Genomic DNA, 16,945 nt, shown 5'->3' with positions numbered 1-16,945 from the left:
TTTGCCAAAAACAATAAACTTTTGATAGCCACGAGCTGACACATCATAGCTGAGGAAAAACATCAACAACTGCAGAAGCACACAAGCTGCACCAGCTGACACTGTACTTTTCCAAGACCACAAGTGAGTAACAAGTGATAAGTGAATCATTGTATATGCGTATTTTTTAACATGGGTCAGGTTGCAGGATTTATATTAACAGGTACCGGACACGGCTAACAGGATTTTACAAAACTGGACTTGTGTACGACCGATAAGGGATGTCTGGACAGACTGCAAAACACTCAGACAAACTTGTTTTTGAGAGATACAAATAAAACTCACTTGACATGACAAATAGAATTGTTAGGCTGAGCTTCACGTCTTGACAGTCAAAGTGATTGAAAAACTTGTACTACTATTGTTTAAACGGTCACAATACAGAAAGTACTGTGGTTATTGATAGCTCTCAGTAAAGCAAACAAACTCTTTCTCGCACACAGAGATGTATACACACAAGGCACATCTTAGTGATGGGTCTGGCGCCACATACAGATACGACAGAAAGAGAATACCTCACAAACCCTGATAAGAACTGTCATATCATTCTTTTGAAAAAGCCTTACTTTGTGCTACCAGATATGTCAAACTGAACACAGCAGCACTACAAAGACATTTGTAGAACGCACGCAGTATCTTCTAACGGAGGAAGCATAAGCTGAATAATAAATTGGGGACCTGTGCTGCTGAAATCAATACACTGCTAAACCAGATATGACAGTCATTTGTTTGAGTGGTCTGTTCCTTTACCTTGGCAGCGCCCTTCAGCTGATACATGGACGGGTCATCGGCTGGCTTGCCGGCGGCACATTTGGTGGCACCGATGAGTTCGGCCAGCGCCTTGGCCACATCCCGCACGGCATTTATCAGAACCACCTGAGGAGATAGAGCCGGTATCGATACGGCACAATGGTCAGAGTATAGGTTTATCAGCAGCACCCTGGGGAGAGGATTTAACACTGCAGCCCTTATCACTCCCACCTAGTCATGATACTTCAGACTTAGTGGAGTGCAGAGATAGAGGCAAACACACACAGGAGAGGAGACACAATGTGTATCAGATGAAACCGCAATTACACAGAGAATCTACTCTCTTAGAAATAAGGGTCCTAAATGGGTTCTCCCTGAGGCTGAGGTCCTACCCAGAACCATTGGCTTCTGAAGAACCCCTTTTTTGAGTTTGTCAAAGGTCTCTTTGTAAGGCTAAGGGTTCCACTGAGAACCATTTTCATTCAAAGAACCCTTTTTGGAAGAGAGAGTTCTTCAAAGATTGTTGAGGTCCTTGAAGAACTCTTTCATCAAGGGATCGTCAAGGGTAATATAAAAAGGGTGGGTGGGTTCTATATAAAAACCTGTGAACATAAAAAGCTTCATGGTAGAACCCCCCATGTGGATTCTAGAAAAACTCTTCTCAGTAGCACCCCTTGTTCTTGTTAGCACCTTTTAGAAGGTAGAAAGAGAGGGTTCTAGGTGGAACTATAACACTGTAGAAGGGTTTTGTCTTCTCATAAAAGGTTCTGGGTGAAACCTTTCAGAGATGGCTCTATATATATCCCATTATGTTAGATTTAAGGTAGAAGGGTACAGTGTGGAACATTAATAAAAGGTTCTATGGGGAAACAAAAATTGTTCTTCTAAGGGGACAAGCTGAAGAAAGCTTTATTGTAATATTTAGCACATTTATTTTTAAGAGCTGGGTGAACAGACAGATAGAAGACATTGATTGCAGATGACTAATATCACAGATTAGTATCATGATAATTGGTTATAATAGGCGGTTAAAGCTCTGTGCAGCTGAATTAAGAGGTAATAACTGAGCTTTGCTAGAAAATGAAAGGCGTACATCTGTGACTACATATGGCTGAAACATCTGTGGTCGTGTTAGACATTCTTTAGTGTGAGATGTGTTTTGGATTTTCATCACCTGTGTCTCTGGGTCCTCAGAGCCCATGCTGGTCGCTCCCAGTTTGACCACCTCAGTGAGCTGGGTGATGGTCCTGGCTGACGACTGGGCGGCCTGGGCCAGTTTCTCCTGGCTGGACGCGGCTCCAGCAACCAGCAGCTTGGTGTCCTCCACCAGCGTCTTGGCTGTCTTCAAGATGCTCTCCCTGAGGGACGGGGCACACTGTGTCACAATCTGCTCCACCGTCACACTCAAGTACCAGCAATATGAAAGGAAGCTGTTGCTTTTCGAGCAGAGTGTGTGTGTTTAGTAAGGACAATTTTCAATTATGTTCATTTTGTGGAAAAACATCTGAATATTCAGCTTTATTGGCAAACTGCACTTCTTCTGAGTGAGTCATCAAAAAAGGGAGCTCTGGCTGTGTTAAAAGTTAACAAGGGAAATCTGAAATGTTATATTACCCTTGTGAAATGTTATGTTACTCTGTCCTCATGACACCTATTAATACTCCACCTCTCCCAACTATAGACTTGTTTTTTGTCATTTTTAGGGGGAGATAAGGGTCTTCAGGCGCAGATAGCAGGTCAACAGTATATGCCACACAGAAGTGGTAAACATCATCTGAAAGCAGGGAACCTGAAGATTAATTTAAGCCTAGTGCTCTTTGTCAAGTTTTTGTAGTCATAAATCTGTAGTAAACATTGTGCTTTCATTTTTCTCTTCTTGTTGCAGATTTTGTGAATAATTTAACATTTTTCTCCAATCAAGAATTGATAAAAATGGTCAGAAATCCCTTTTAAATACAACATTAAGATACCAAGACCTTGAGAAACACCACAGAAAAAGCTGTGTTGTGATTTGATATGAACTTTTGAAACTTCAGATATCTCAGCAAGAAATGCATTTTTCTGTGAGTGGATGGTGAGCACTTCTGTTCTGGGAATTGCTCAGAGATCCCTTATTGCCAATATACCTGGGAAAGCCATAAAACCCCTGAATGCTTCAGGTTCAGTTTGTGGTTGTGAAGTTTCATGAGGCTGTGATTATCTGAGAGGTCACTATAGTTTAGTTTTATACAGTGAGGCCAAGTTTCAAAAATTGTCTCACCACAATGAAATGACTTCTATGGGAACTGACATCATCACGCATGAATACGATTTGGCTCAATGAATCCACAAAAGTCCCAGCTTTCCAGTCAGACCCAATTTATGATACTCTAATACTGTTTAGGGGGTGTAGTATGCAGAAATGTTTAAATAGAATATGCAAAATAACAAATATTTATACTGCATGCAAATGTCTGCATGGTTTTTGCCCAAATCTACAAAAGATGACTATAAAGTGGGCGCGTCTGTAAAGGGGAGACTCTTTGGTACCCAGAGAGGAATTCCTTATGTCTTCTACTTTCATGTGACACCAGTATCTTCACTCTAGCTTTAAAACTGAGCCCATTATAGCCTCTGAAAAACAGTAATGACAGCCAGGGACATCGACATCCCCTCAGAGCTGAATAGATTAATCTATTGACCATTTTTAACATCATAAAATTTCTATTTTCAGGTGATAAAAGTTTTGAATTTCACACCCTGTCTTGGTCAGTCTGTTTTTTTTTGTAGCAAGGTCATTGCACCTGTGGTCAGCAAAAGACTCTTCATTCTCAGGGTTCAGGGTTCCAGCTGAGGCGAACATGATGGTGGTGTCCAGGTCAGCAATGATGCCAGAAACAGCGCTGGCTGCTGTGATACAGGCCTGGGTGCCTTTGTTCCCCGCCTGCAGTGCTGACAGTACCAAGGACACCTGGAACATAAAAAGCATAGCATTAGATATGCAGAGCGATCCCGCAAATATGCTGTTTTCAGAGGTGTAAAAAGAACTAAAAATAGCCCCAGTTTCTTTAAGCATTGCACATGTTTAATGATTAAACAGCAGCTTTTCTTCTTTATATGAAGTTGGCGGAGCCTTTATACACCACGTGAGCAAGGCTGCAAATGTTGTGAGCGAAAGATCTGGACGAGCTGGATTAAATGAGGATGCTTGGAGCAAGAAAAGTGAGCAGGGTTAAACATGCATTAAAATCAGAGCATGCTGCACAATCACATTAAGTCAATGAGCCTGACTCTGCAAATCACATCTCTCCCTCGAAGACAGCTCTCTGCCCATCCCTCATAAACAAACGGAAAAGCCCTGAGAGGTACATTTTGACAAGGCACGAGCTTCACATATCAGCAGGCATGAGACCCCAAATTATTCAAGTTTGATATGAGCCCTGAATCAAATCATAGCCTCAGAGTGGGGAGAAATTCTACTGTGCGAGCAGCATGACTAGCTGCTGCCAGGGTCACAGCAGGGAGACATTAGTATTGTTATTAACTGCACAGTGTGAGGGTGGTCAGGAAAGCATGCTGTCATGACCTGCATGTATGGTGCAATAATAATACAGTAAAAGCAGCAGCTATTATCACCTATAATAATAAACATTAAACCTATATTCTCCTGACTCTTTTCTAGTTCATCATTGAAATTGGAGTTTTATTTGAAGTGGGGTTTATGGTTGTACTTATCAATAGTCAGTCCAGTCCAAAGGCATGCAGCATAATAGGCTAATTGGTGACTCTAAATTGTCCATTGGGAGAGTGAATTGTTGTCTGTCTCTATGTGTCAGCCCTGTGATGAACTGGCGACTTGTTCGAGGTGTACCCAGTGTCAGCTGGGATAGGCTCCAGCCCCCCGTGACCCTTCAAAGATAAGCGGTTACGGACAATGAATGAATACAGCATACACTGAAACTGATATAGTTTTTTTGAGGTGTACCTTTAAGTGGCAAAAATGCCTTTTATTGCTGACCCTGTGCACAGCAGTTAATTGCATAGTTTCAATACCTGTATTCCTCTCTGCGTCTCCTAACTGGGCGTGTGCTAACAAGAATCTACTTCAGGAAATACACTGACTATGGATAAGTACTGCATGCAGCCCCACATCACATAATCCAATTTTTTCCTTTAAGGCCAAAGCTCACTTTCAAAAATAAATAAAAATTAATGCTAATTAAAATACAAAAGCAATCCTGTCAGCTACAGAATAGTAAACAATTATTCACATCTGAACTGCCAGTGAAATCTGGCAGCTGCACCAACTTATAGGTTCTGTATCACTTTATTTAAATACTATACTGAGCAATGCGTGAAATATATTTTCATAAAAATGCTAATGCCGAGTTGATGCTGCTTCTAAACTTCAAAACAGCAGAGATGGCAAGTCTGACAGCAAAACTAGACTTTCCCTAAAAAGTCAAGACATACACAAATAAAAAAAAGTTTCCTTCTGCAAGAGGTAAGGATGCTGTAGCAGTTTCTGTCCACATCGCTTACCTTCTCTGTGACTGCACGGGCACACTCGATGAGCTCCCTCTTGGAGAAGCTGTCAGTGGGGCTGAGCTGCAGGGCTCCAGCCTTCTGGACCAGGTAGATACAGCCATGGCCCAGCTCTTGCACACGTGTCTTTATCTGGAAGCCAACCTGAAAGCACAACCAGGCATCGACTTACATGGCATCCATTCTCTCATTTGTGTCACTGTGCTACACAATTACAATCATGCCTTAAACTGGCATGCCTCTTATCCAGTGGGTGGATGAAAAATGATTTCAAGCACCCTCAGAGAGGAAACGCTGGCACTACACCTTTAATTTCCAGACTGAGATTCATGGGTGGGTGGTACTTCATTATAAGCATCACTATAGGCTTTTAGACTTGTAGAGGCACAATGTCGCTATGGTAACCAGCAGGGTTTTCCAGCAGCCTGCTATATACAAGATATTGATAAGAGCTGTGTGCTTATTAGTGCAATGTTTCCACACATTGCTGGACTACACAGACAAGCTTGAAGAAAAGATGTGGGTCTTGAGTGATGGACGCTGGAGGGGTTTATTTCTGTTTGATCTCACACTGTCCGGAGCTGCCTTGAGGAAGGGGGTGTCATATCAAAGAACAGCAAACATCTGCTCTCATCAGTGTGTGAGCAGATACATCCGAAAGCATTTTTGGTGTAAAACGCAGACCTAAGCTGATATTTCAGTCTGGAGCACAATTGCAAAGAGATCTTAAGCGTGTAAATCTTTCATAAGAGTAAGTAATTTTCCACACACTCCACAGGGCAGAGAGTGTGGCTTCTCACCTCCTCTGGCTCTGCAGTGGCTGCAGCGAGGCGCCCTTGATGTGCTAGCTGTCCATAGTCCACAGTCACCTGAGAGGCAAGGCCACCGAGCTCTTCGGGGCAGGTCACCGACTTAGTCATCTGACAACGGAGAGAACATACATCATCAGCAGAGGCAGATTAATGGTTCTGAAGGCCTACTGACAAATATTGTCATTGGAGATTGGAAACGTAATGGAAAACACACAGAACCAGGCGTAGATATCCCAGTGCATTAGTGCACTCACCATCTCCTGTGCAGTGATGGCGATGGCCTTGGAGAACTTCACCATGGTGGTCTGGTAGTCCACAAAGGAGCCCTCAGGTTCAGGAGGGGTTCCCTCATCCACCTGTGAAGATCAACCTTTTAGTACTTATTTATTTCACATTCATCACGTGTTTTTACACTACTCCCATTTATGTGACACTTTTGATTTAGTTTGGTAGCACTTTACAATAAAAACATACTATAATGGGTTTTGAGGTTTTAATTAATTGTACCACCATATTTTAAAACGCCCTGGAACGTCACATGAAATGAATGCACTATATTGTAACCATCAGGATCCATTCAATACTTTAACTTTCAACAGCCAACATTTAATGCGCAATTCAGCTACAGTGTCAAACTTCCTAAGTGACTTATGTGCAAACAGGTTGATCGGTGTTCACACAATTTAACATTAAAAGCCACAATGAGATCAACCACAAATCTTATGACAAGGTCAAGGGTTTCCTTTGTCATCTTTAATCAAATACTGGATCCCTGGGACGCAGTTATCAAAACCCTGACTTAGTTAAACCCTCAGTAAGAAGCTGTAACTTTTAAAAGTTATTCACATTATGTATTATATCATCATTGTATCATTGATGCTTTATAGATAAGTGTTTAGATGTCAAAATGCTAAATATGAGGAACTTTTTTTTCTCAATGTGCAATAAAGTGAATATGATATAATAACCAATGTCAACTTTTTACAGCTTTATTTATTTATTATATACACTGGCTGCTAAATAACAGGAAATTGCAGTACAGAAATACTCAAGATGTGATTTATAAACAGTGTTTCAATTATGTAGTTTATCCACCAGAGAGCACTGACAATTTTATTTTCCAGCTGAAAAATGCCCAGCTCAGTATAAAGCTCTGTAAGAACCAAATTTAAGGAATCCTTATAAAATGCATTATTTATGTTATGTGCTTAGGTTTTCAAAAGAATAAACTGATCTACATTAAATTCATTAAAGTCCAGTCTCAGTCAGACTTTAGACAAAACGTATAAAGTTTTTTACATTTATGATGGAAACCTTGGTAAATGTTGCTAATATAGTATTTTTGATTTCCTACGTTACAATAAACTATCAAGACTGCAGCTGCAAGAAGATACAATATCATAGGGGTTCAGATAATCCAAACGTAGGGTGATTAATTTATGAGGCTGCTACAAAGATAAATCATGCTATGCTGGCAATACCAACACTGGATGCACCCCATTTGGCAAGTTCTTTTTATAGGACAACTTGTTAATTGCCATATAATTTCTTAACAATTAAAAAGCCATTAGTGCGAACATATAAACCTTTTTTATGTATGCATTCTTGTAAAGTGTTCCACTTTATATATGCTAATGGTGTTTTAATGATGGTAGCTCTCATATGTTGCAAGTTGAGGGTAAAATAAGGAATAAAAATTAAAAGTGAAGGATAAGATCTAAGCCGAGCGTATATGTGTGCAGATCATCGTCAATTATTAACCGTGCTGTCAACGCTGTGACATGTCCCCCAGCAGGATGAATGACAGCTAACATCACCAGTGGGCTGTGGATTTAAAACTTGTCATCTACTGGACTAATGAGAGTCACTGACAAGGACACTCTCAGCACACCCACTGTGGAATCACTCTTACAGGGGAAGCTCATTTTGCCTTCAGACAAATAAGACAGGGAATAAGTGACAACCAGTTAAACCACCTGAGCAGACTTGTCATGACAGTATCACACATACATGCAGACCTTAACAAAACACACACAAACACAACACACTCACCCTGCCCATGGCCTCAGCAATGGACTCCACCATGCCCCCGACCATGCCCCCTTCACTGGCCGCCTCGTTCAAAGTCACCATGATGTCGTCCACAGCCTCCTTCATCAGCTGGGCTGCTTCAGAGATGGCATCGTGGGTGTGGGACGCCTAAGGACACAGTCAGCTGATTAACGTTTCTCCGACACTGTCTTGGTCCAGCCAGGAGGAAATTCATCAGCTTGACAACAGCTCCAGAGTGTCCCTACAGCTGGTAAGTATTCAGTGTCTCACTAGAGGACACGTCACCAAGCAGGCTGGATTCCTGCTGTTGTAAAGACTTGTATGACCTGAGGGTCACATGCTATACAACACCGAACAGCAAACTTCCATGGGAAAAAGGGGCCAGAGCACACTGATCGAATTGCAACCTTTAACTGTGCAAACAGACTCTGATGAAGACACAGTAATAATGGAATGTTTGCACAATTAAAGGAAGCAAATCAATCAGTCTGATTTTTAAGAAATGGAAGTTTGCTCTCCTTTAACTGAGAAGTACCTGATTAAGCTGCATACTGCTGGAAGATGCATGGAGACCCCTTTTTTCAACTAATAAATAATATATATCAGAATGTAGGCAGTGTAGACAGGCAGTCTTATGAGACAACAGAAGTTCTTCAAGTGGTCATTTTATTATTTTTTGGCTCTGATTATCAGAGGTGGGGGACTTGAGTCACTTGATTTAAGTCAGACTTAAGTTACAAATTTGAAACATGATAGGGTGATTTCTTGTGCTGGTAGCTCAAAAATATGGGACATGAGTACCACAATATTCATCAGTTATTATAAAACCCACAAAGAAAGGTACATGAATGTGATATAACCACTGTAGATATATTACTAGCTAACACAGCTGCATGCTCATGAATTTCGCTCCCATGTGCAAATCTCGTGATCCCACTCGCCGTTGTTGTTTATTAAGACTTGTTATTGACTGCCACAAAACGTCCAATATCTGTAAAATTTATAAGGTGTAAGCAGACTGCAACAGCTGTTTGTTGAAAATAAAACATAACTTTTCATGACCACTGTCTTTTCAACTGATTTAAATGTAGAAACTGAGGTGGGATCCTCGGAATTTCGTATGACTTGACTTGTGACTTGCTCGACTTACAGCAGGGACTCAACATGACTTGCTTGATTCTCATCACAATCATTTGGGATTTGCATGAGACTTGAAGGTCAGGCTAGACTTGCTTGTGATCCGCACAGGTGTGAGTTACTCCCACCTCTGATAATTATGACTGAGGAACAGCCGAATCACCCGAGAATGGGATTAGAAGTTGGGCAGTGAACAGGTTTTAACAAATGATCACTAAAATCTTAAAATCAATTCTAACCCTAATAGAGAGTCATAAAACCGAGTGAGAACCTCTGCCACTTTGTTCTCTGTGAGTTTAATACAAGCAAATGACTTATAGCTGAAAGAAGAGCCCATAATAGAGAATTACAGAAGCTGAGGTGGAGGGAAATTCGTCATGCTCAGCAGTAAAGAATGGTTTGATTCCCTTAAAAAAGATCTACCTGGAAAAAAAAGACTGTGTTTCTGTCTCGACCTGCTGAAATTTACTTTATTTTCACAGGTCACCCTTGAAACAGAGAAGACTAAATACTCTGTGCATATGAAGTATTTAGTACCTTTGGGTTTCCCCCGCCTTCCTTAGCAGCATAGAGCATTTGTAATGCAGACTCAGAGAGGGTCTTGGTCTGGTCTAGGATGGTCATCTGCTGCTGATGGTCATGCAGCTTAGAGGCCAGGCCCACGGATGCCACAATGAGTGGATCGAAGTAACTGGCGAGCTGTGTCACCTGGGAGAATGAGCGTAAGAGAGGGCTGTCTGAGGAAGGATTGGATCACAAGATAGAAAACAGACAAAATGGGTTTTTCTTTCTAAATCCAGAGGGGATGAGGGGATATATGCTCAGACCAGCACCTTGTGTCCTAGTTGGGCAGCCTCGCCTCGGGCCGCCGTGGAAACAGGATCAATCAGATGCCCAATCTCCTGCACGGAGGATGTCAGCTGCTCCTGGAGTGCCTGGTGAGTTACAATGGCAAAGAATTACGTTATAAGTCACAACAGAAAGACTACAGATCCCATTAAGTTCTGTCTCTTGGACAAGATAGGGCTGATGGGGTACTTGAACTCACTTCCATGGAGATATCATCTCTGCAGGGCAAGGTCTGCCCAACTGCAGCCAGGGAAGCTTGCTCAATGTCCCGGATACACTTATTGATGTTATCAATGGAATAATCACACTCCCTCTGTCCTGGTGCTTTGTCCCTGTTACCAGAAACATTGAAAAATACATACATTCAATACATTTCTACATCACTGTGAAAATAATGATAAAATTTAGACAAAATAATGCAACTGCAAAAACATGGTACAAAAGACCAGACAGCCCCATTTAACTGAAAGGAATAGTTTGATATCTTGATAAATACTTTGTATACTTTCCTGATGAGTAGGAATGCATGGTATTGGATTTTACTGATATCCGATATGTTGATATTTTTTTATTCATTTTGGCTGATTGCCAATACTGATTCTAACATATTCAGATATTTTTTCCACCTAAATACAGAAAGCATCAAGCCTCTCCTGTAGTGGAGTAGATACATTTTTTTGGCCGGAGTACAGTTAATTTGCACATTAATAATAATTTTCAAACCTGTATACTGTAAAAGCAAACTTTCACAACAATGACAGAAATTCACTGAGTGATATTACAGCTGGTATGTTTTTGGTCCAATGTCGATTTTTCTGAAGTTTCGTTCTGACATGTACCCATCTGACCAATCAAACTACATGTTGTTGACAACGCCACATTCAAAACATTCAACACGGTGGATGACTTGTTTCACAGAACCCTCTTTTATATGATAAAAGAGAAAAAATACACAGGAAACGGTTTCAAAGACATATGGAGAAGAACCGCAAATGAGCTTCAGTATGACGGTGGTGTTTATATCAAGCTTCAACAGTCAATGAAAAAAGTCTTTCAAGCGTGTGACCCCTATCCTATTGGAGTATGACATAACCAAATGAGCACTGCGCACAGGTGGAACTATTTACAAATCATGTAATACTCCTCTGCTTCTTCAAGCTTGCTGCCATCATAAAATAATACGTCCTGAAGCAGCTGTGGTACAGATTCAGCAGCGTGTGAAAATTTCACCTCCAACTTATTCACAAATTTGTGCAGTTTAATCACGTTGCTTTTTGGGTGTAAAGGCCTTCAGTCTACAGTCACTATGTGGCTGCTGGCTTTAGCTTCATATTTAGCATACAGACATGAGGGTGGTATGAATCTTTTCATCTAATTCTTGACAAGAGAGCGAACAAAGGCTTTTCCAAAAATACTGTCAGCCAAGTTATAATCAAACGCTATCTATTCTGGGCCTAGGCTGCTGTGAGAATAGTGTATGCACATGGTTGGAGGATGATGATGAAGATGGAAGTAGGTGGGGCACTACCTTAGAGAAAAAGTGTTGCACATCCACCATAGCTCATCGTCTCATCACCGCTCTATAACATTCACGAATCTATTACAAGGCAGCAGGGATCTCAGCAGATATAAAGTTATGTGGCAATTTATTGCTCAGATGAACTGACATCACAGAATAAGCCTGCTGGTTTCAGAAAAAAATTTTTTCCTCCTACTGTGAGCAAACAATTATAATCTTTGATTCAGGGTAATCCTGCAGAGACGGATGTGACAGTCGGTGGGATTAATGCCAACCTGATGGAGGTGATGAGGCTCTTGATGGAGTCAGAAACAGTTCTGGAGTGGCCAGCGAGTATGGACCAGGTGGGAGGATCTTTGGGGTTGAGGACAAGCGAGCGGGCTGTTTCCAAAAGGTAAGTGGAACTATCGAGCATGGAGCGCGCTGAACGCACGATAGGCTCCTGGGCTGCCGAGCCCTGTGGAAATAAAAGGTAAGTGCAGGTGAAACAACAGCCCAGGTAACAGCTCAACAGAGCCAGCCACATTGGTATGACAGAGTTGTTAATATTTCTTGACTACCTTGGAGAGATCAAAGGTGCAATCAAAGGGGGGGGATGAGATTAGAAAGACAGCTTTACACACATGCAGGAAGAAACACCTTCAGTCTTTATGATCCGAGCCAAAGCCTCCCTCGACAATTAGATTAACAAGCTGAAGATTAGAGCAGCTGTGCTGAAAGAGAGTGCCGTTAAACACTGCCCTCCGAAAGATTACAGCCATAAAGCTTTTAGAAGACTGTGCGAGAACTTGTTCCGCTCAGATTGGAAAATAAAAATCCATCTTTCTCCTTGAGTCTTTTCTTGATTTTAAAAGAAAAGGGAAAATTGGACCTTAATCCAAAACTCCCCGTATTCGCCGAACAAACCTTTCTGTGTTGGCTCATATAAAAGGGCTTGTCTAAAGGGTTTGAGGCGAAAGTCACAAACATGCTCATTAAATCTCTCTGAAGAGTGTGGAAAAAATACTAACGGATGTTTCTGAGACCAGAGGACGTCCTAAACAGGGTGTTATAAGCATGCATCAAGCAAACATCAAAAGCAGCAGGTGTTACACAGTGTTATATTTTTCTTATATTAAGGTATTCAGGCACATGCTATTTGCACCCAGGATGGAATAGCATATGTGGTTACTTGTACTAAGTGTTGAATAGCCAATGTGGTTATTTATACTTGGGTGTATATAGCCTAGCATGGCAGATACAAGCACCAAGGTGTCCATAGTCAACAATGCTATTTGCCCTCGGGGTGTATGGCATTGTAGCTATTTACACCTTTATGGCAAGCCATGATTTTTTCCTAAACCTAGCCAATTGGTTTTGTAGCCTTGACGTAAACAAACTGTGACTGAAAACTGAAAATAATAATAAAAAAGAAAAAAAAGCATTAAAAAAGCAGATGCTATTTGCACCCAGGGTGAAATTGCCAATGAGGCCATTTACACTTGGGTGTATATAGCCAAACATGGCAGAGACAAGCATAGCCCATAGCCTACAATGCTATTTACACCCTCATGACAAACCATGATCTTTTCCTAAGCCTAAAGAGGTTCAGTTTTGTTGCCTAAACCTGACCTAAACTTTCTGTGTTGGCTCATATAAAAGGGCTTGTCCAAAGGGGATTGAGTGCAAAAGTCACAAACATATTCATTGAATCTCTCTGAAGAGTGGGGAGAAAATACTGACTGGAGAACCGAGAGCTTTCTAAACTGGGTGTTACAAACAAGCATCAAAATGGATGAATACCTCACTGCTGATCTGAGCTGGGATGCTTGCAAACTCGGGGTTGTTGGCAAAGGTTGACAGGTTTTCTACAGCCTCGAGGAGTGGTGTCGTAGCAACACGGCACCTGTTTCTGTTCTCTTCTGAAAAATCCCCATCTAAGGCCTGAAAAAAAGACAGCACCATGTGAATATTTGTCCATATTATAGTAAATGACTGAATTATACACACATTCACAGTTTCTCACAAGACGAAAAAATTCTGTAACAAATTTACACTCAACGTTTTGATCAGTTGGGGAGTTGACCTTGATGGTTTTGACAAGGTTGGCTGTTGTGTTGGCCACCTCTTTGGCTGACTGGACAAACTGTCTCCTAGCCACAGGGTTGGATGTCTTAGAAGATGCCAGGCGGCAGGCGTTACAAAGAGCTGATGTGTGCTTGGCTACAATTGTTGCTGCAGACAAAACCTGACAAAGAAAGAAACACCAACAAACAGGAAGCAGAGTTGTACAAAATGAGACAATGTGGTGAGGCGTGTAGAGTGAATTATTCACAACATTCAGTCGATTTTAAGGTTTTCAAACTTAATGGGGCATTTAATTCAAGTCACAAGAGATCTATATACAAGACTGTCCCAGCTGCAGTTCCCATATGCTGGGGAACAGTCCTATGAAGTTTTCAAGCCCCACATGGGCCATCTTACCTGTGATGGACTGCTGGCAGGGTCCACTAAGTTCTGACAAGCCATCTGTATAGCCTGGTGGGCTTTCGCAAACTGGATGGGATCCACCAGCCCCTCGTGGCCTGACTGACTATTGGGATCCGACACACCTACAAGATAAGAGGCCTACAGAAGAAAAAAACAAAAACAGAGTAATATTAAGGCAGATGCTATTTGCACCTGCAGTGGAATAGCCAATGTGTCTATTTACACCTGGGTGTATATAGCCTAGCACAATGGAGACAAGCACCCAGGTGACCATAGCCAACAATGCTATTTGCACCCAGGATCAAATAGGCAATGTGACTATTTATACCTACATGGTGTTTAACCCATTCATCTACTGCAACCTTTTAAGGAGACTTTGTTGCTCTTTATAGCTAAACTAAGGGGGTCAGTGTGAACAGCCAAACAGCACCTATTCTCACCTTGGTGCAAATAGACGCTGTTAAACTCATGCGTCAGCTTGCCACTGGACGGTGGATTTTTCTCCTCTAAGATCTGATGTCACAGACAAGCTAACATCCCCCACATGCAGTCCAAGTACATGAATAGACAAATAGATTAGATTCATATGATGTACACAGTGCATGACAGGGGAGCTTTCAGAGAGCAGCTAAGCACAGGGAACAAATATCTGCCAAAGTGTGCCCTTTTCCAGACAAGGCAGCTTAATGTTGCATAGAGGTGAGGATGTTATTTTACAGCTTTAAGGGTGGGAGTCTGTAAAACCTCCAATGAAACCTGACTCACCCTGCCTCACTGTCATGGTTTCCAATAGAAAGTGACCTGCTCAGGGCTAAATGCCATTTCTGAATGGATTCCACCTTGTGAAGATGATTGAATTTCTTTTCATGCATTGTTTAGAGGGCTGTATGGACTGTAAAAAATGGCAAAATTTATTTTTCCTGACTAAAATGTAATGCGATTCATTCTAAGCGTATATCAAAAAACAGGGTAAACAGAAAAAGAGAGCCGAGAGCAGATTAAGCTGAGAAGAGAGCAGATGCATGGTAACTCAGAGTGAGTTAGTACCATGCTGTGATCTCACCTGTCCTGCAGCCTCCGTCAGCCCACACAGAGCTTTGGACGCCACACCCACGCTCTCCCCGAAGGCTACCACATCACCTGTCTTACAGTGCTGAGAAATGCCTGCCATCGACTCTCCCAGGACCTGAGGCGTTTTGGAGATGGAGAACAAATTAGATCTTCAGCTGCCTACCACGTAAAATATCTCTGACAGTTAAAGTATATATTTCACGCAATTATTTTGAAAGCCTGTACCTTTGAATTCTCCATGACGCTCTCGATGCAGTCAAAGTACGAGAGTTCGTTGACAGGCTCATTGGGATTATCTAGCAGACCTCTGACAGCCTGCACACAGACAGACAGACATGATAGTAATATAAACTACGATGGACACACCGCTGAACTTTCATGCTATGATTTTACACTTTTAGACTTAATTTAGATTAGAAAAAGGAAACACTTAAAATGTAAATGAAGCTGATTAGAATATACTGCTTTTATAAAATCAAGCCTTTAATATGCACAGCTTTATTTTCACTTTAAGTTACTTGAGTTTAAGTGAACATAGGCTTAAAAAAATGCTCTTGTCCTGTAATTTAGTTATTGCAGATCTGAAGTTAAAGGGATAGTTTGGATATTTTCAGGTGGAACTGTATGAGGCACTTATCCATCACCAGTGTATTACCACAGTTTAGAAAAGCAGCAGGAGCACCCGCATGGAAGCTAAGCAATGTACTGCTGTGGACGGGGTCAGCAGCAAGATATATTTTAGTCACTTCAAAAAAGTCCATCTTAAAAAATCAGTATCTGTTTAAGTGTATGCTACATGTAGAATATTTTCATTGCTTTACCTTGCCATCAGGCAGCCTTTTCTGAAGGGAAACAGAAGTTAAATCGCTCATTATATCATTCTCTCTGAAGCAACCAGACTCCACTGACAAAACCAGTCATTTTACCTCCACTGCCTTAAATTGGTTTGTTTGTTTGTCCTATTGTGTGACTTGACACATATGACATTATAACGATTCTTTGGAGGATAATACGATATTTGCCAATATCACAAAGTCTACCACAACACGATCTCTGGGTCTGCAAATTATATCAGATGACATATCTCCATTTAACCACAGTGATTTCCAAACAGAAAACTTTGGAACTGGAAAAATATTCTAAATATAGTGAGCACTTTAACTGAAATTTTGAAAGTGGCTAAAATACCTTTTGCTGCTGACACTGTCCTCAGCGGTACATCGCTTAGCTTCTGTGCTGGTACTCCTCTCTGTAATACACTGACTATGGATAAGTACCACATACAACCCCACTTCAAACAATGACAACTATTCCTTTAATGTCCATCTACAGTTAATAGCTCTATGGAAGTAATCAAATGCAAAATAGATGGAAGAAAAGGATGAAAAATGCAGCTAGTTTCCCTGATTGAAAGCATACGGGCATGTACAGGCAACAGAAAACAGGCCTGGAGAGAGGGACGTCTGTGTGTGTGTGGTACAGTGTATGCGAGGATGGCTACCTCCAACTCCCTCAAGGCGTTGTCACACTCCTTTTGTCCTGCTGCTTGCTGGGTACAGAGCGTGATCAGCTGGTTAATACTCTCTGTCACTGCCCTGAAACACACAGGCAGCCACACAGGCTTTTTAGCTCTCACATGTGTCCTCGGCACGCACGCACAGCCTGGCTTCACTCACACTCGCTCACACACGCTTTTAGCTCCCCCGTTTAAGCATGGCACCAC

At 41.6% G+C, this 16,945-nt stretch overlaps 1 protein-coding gene across 2 annotated transcripts in view; it reads right to left on the bottom strand.

Annotated features, from left to right (window-relative positions):
* The window catches only part of tln2b (talin 2b), a 114,913-nt gene that overhangs the window by 14,996 nt on the left and 82,972 nt on the right, over window positions 1-16,945 (bottom strand). Inside the window, exons 31-47 of one of the 2 annotated variants that reach the window (XM_084733442.1) lie at window positions 16,724-16,817; window positions 15,448-15,537; window positions 15,215-15,337; window positions 14,146-14,289; window positions 13,724-13,909; window positions 13,465-13,605; window positions 11,958-12,139; window positions 10,363-10,495; window positions 10,148-10,249; window positions 9,852-10,022; window positions 8,178-8,324; window positions 6,380-6,481; window positions 6,114-6,233; window positions 5,311-5,457; window positions 3,573-3,739; window positions 1,964-2,147; window positions 790-915 (exon numbers count right to left, since the gene is read on the bottom strand). In XM_084733442.1, the coding sequence (XP_084589568.1) occupies window positions 790-915; window positions 1,964-2,147; window positions 3,573-3,739; window positions 5,311-5,457; window positions 6,114-6,233; window positions 6,380-6,481; window positions 8,178-8,324; window positions 9,852-10,022; window positions 10,148-10,249; window positions 10,363-10,495; window positions 11,958-12,139; window positions 13,465-13,605; window positions 13,724-13,909; window positions 14,146-14,289; window positions 15,215-15,337; window positions 15,448-15,537; window positions 16,724-16,817 (2,359 nt within the window). The remainder of the gene's footprint in view (window positions 1-789; window positions 916-1,963; window positions 2,148-3,572; window positions 3,740-5,310; window positions 5,458-6,113; window positions 6,234-6,379; window positions 6,482-8,177; window positions 8,325-9,851; window positions 10,023-10,147; window positions 10,250-10,362; window positions 10,496-11,957; window positions 12,140-13,464; window positions 13,606-13,723; window positions 13,910-14,145; window positions 14,290-15,214; window positions 15,338-15,447; window positions 15,538-16,723; window positions 16,818-16,945) is intronic. The other variant, XM_084733443.1, reaches the window with a different exon arrangement.

Source organism: Lutjanus erythropterus, chromosome 13 (assembly GCF_056507025.1).
Source record: "Lutjanus erythropterus isolate fLutEry1 chromosome 13, fLutEry1.hap2, whole genome shotgun sequence".
NCBI lineage: Eukaryota > Metazoa > Chordata > Actinopteri > Lutjaniformes > Lutjanidae > Lutjanus > Lutjanus erythropterus.
The sequence above is the reverse complement of the archived record's forward strand: the minus strand, read 5'-3'. Positions and strand labels throughout refer to the sequence as shown.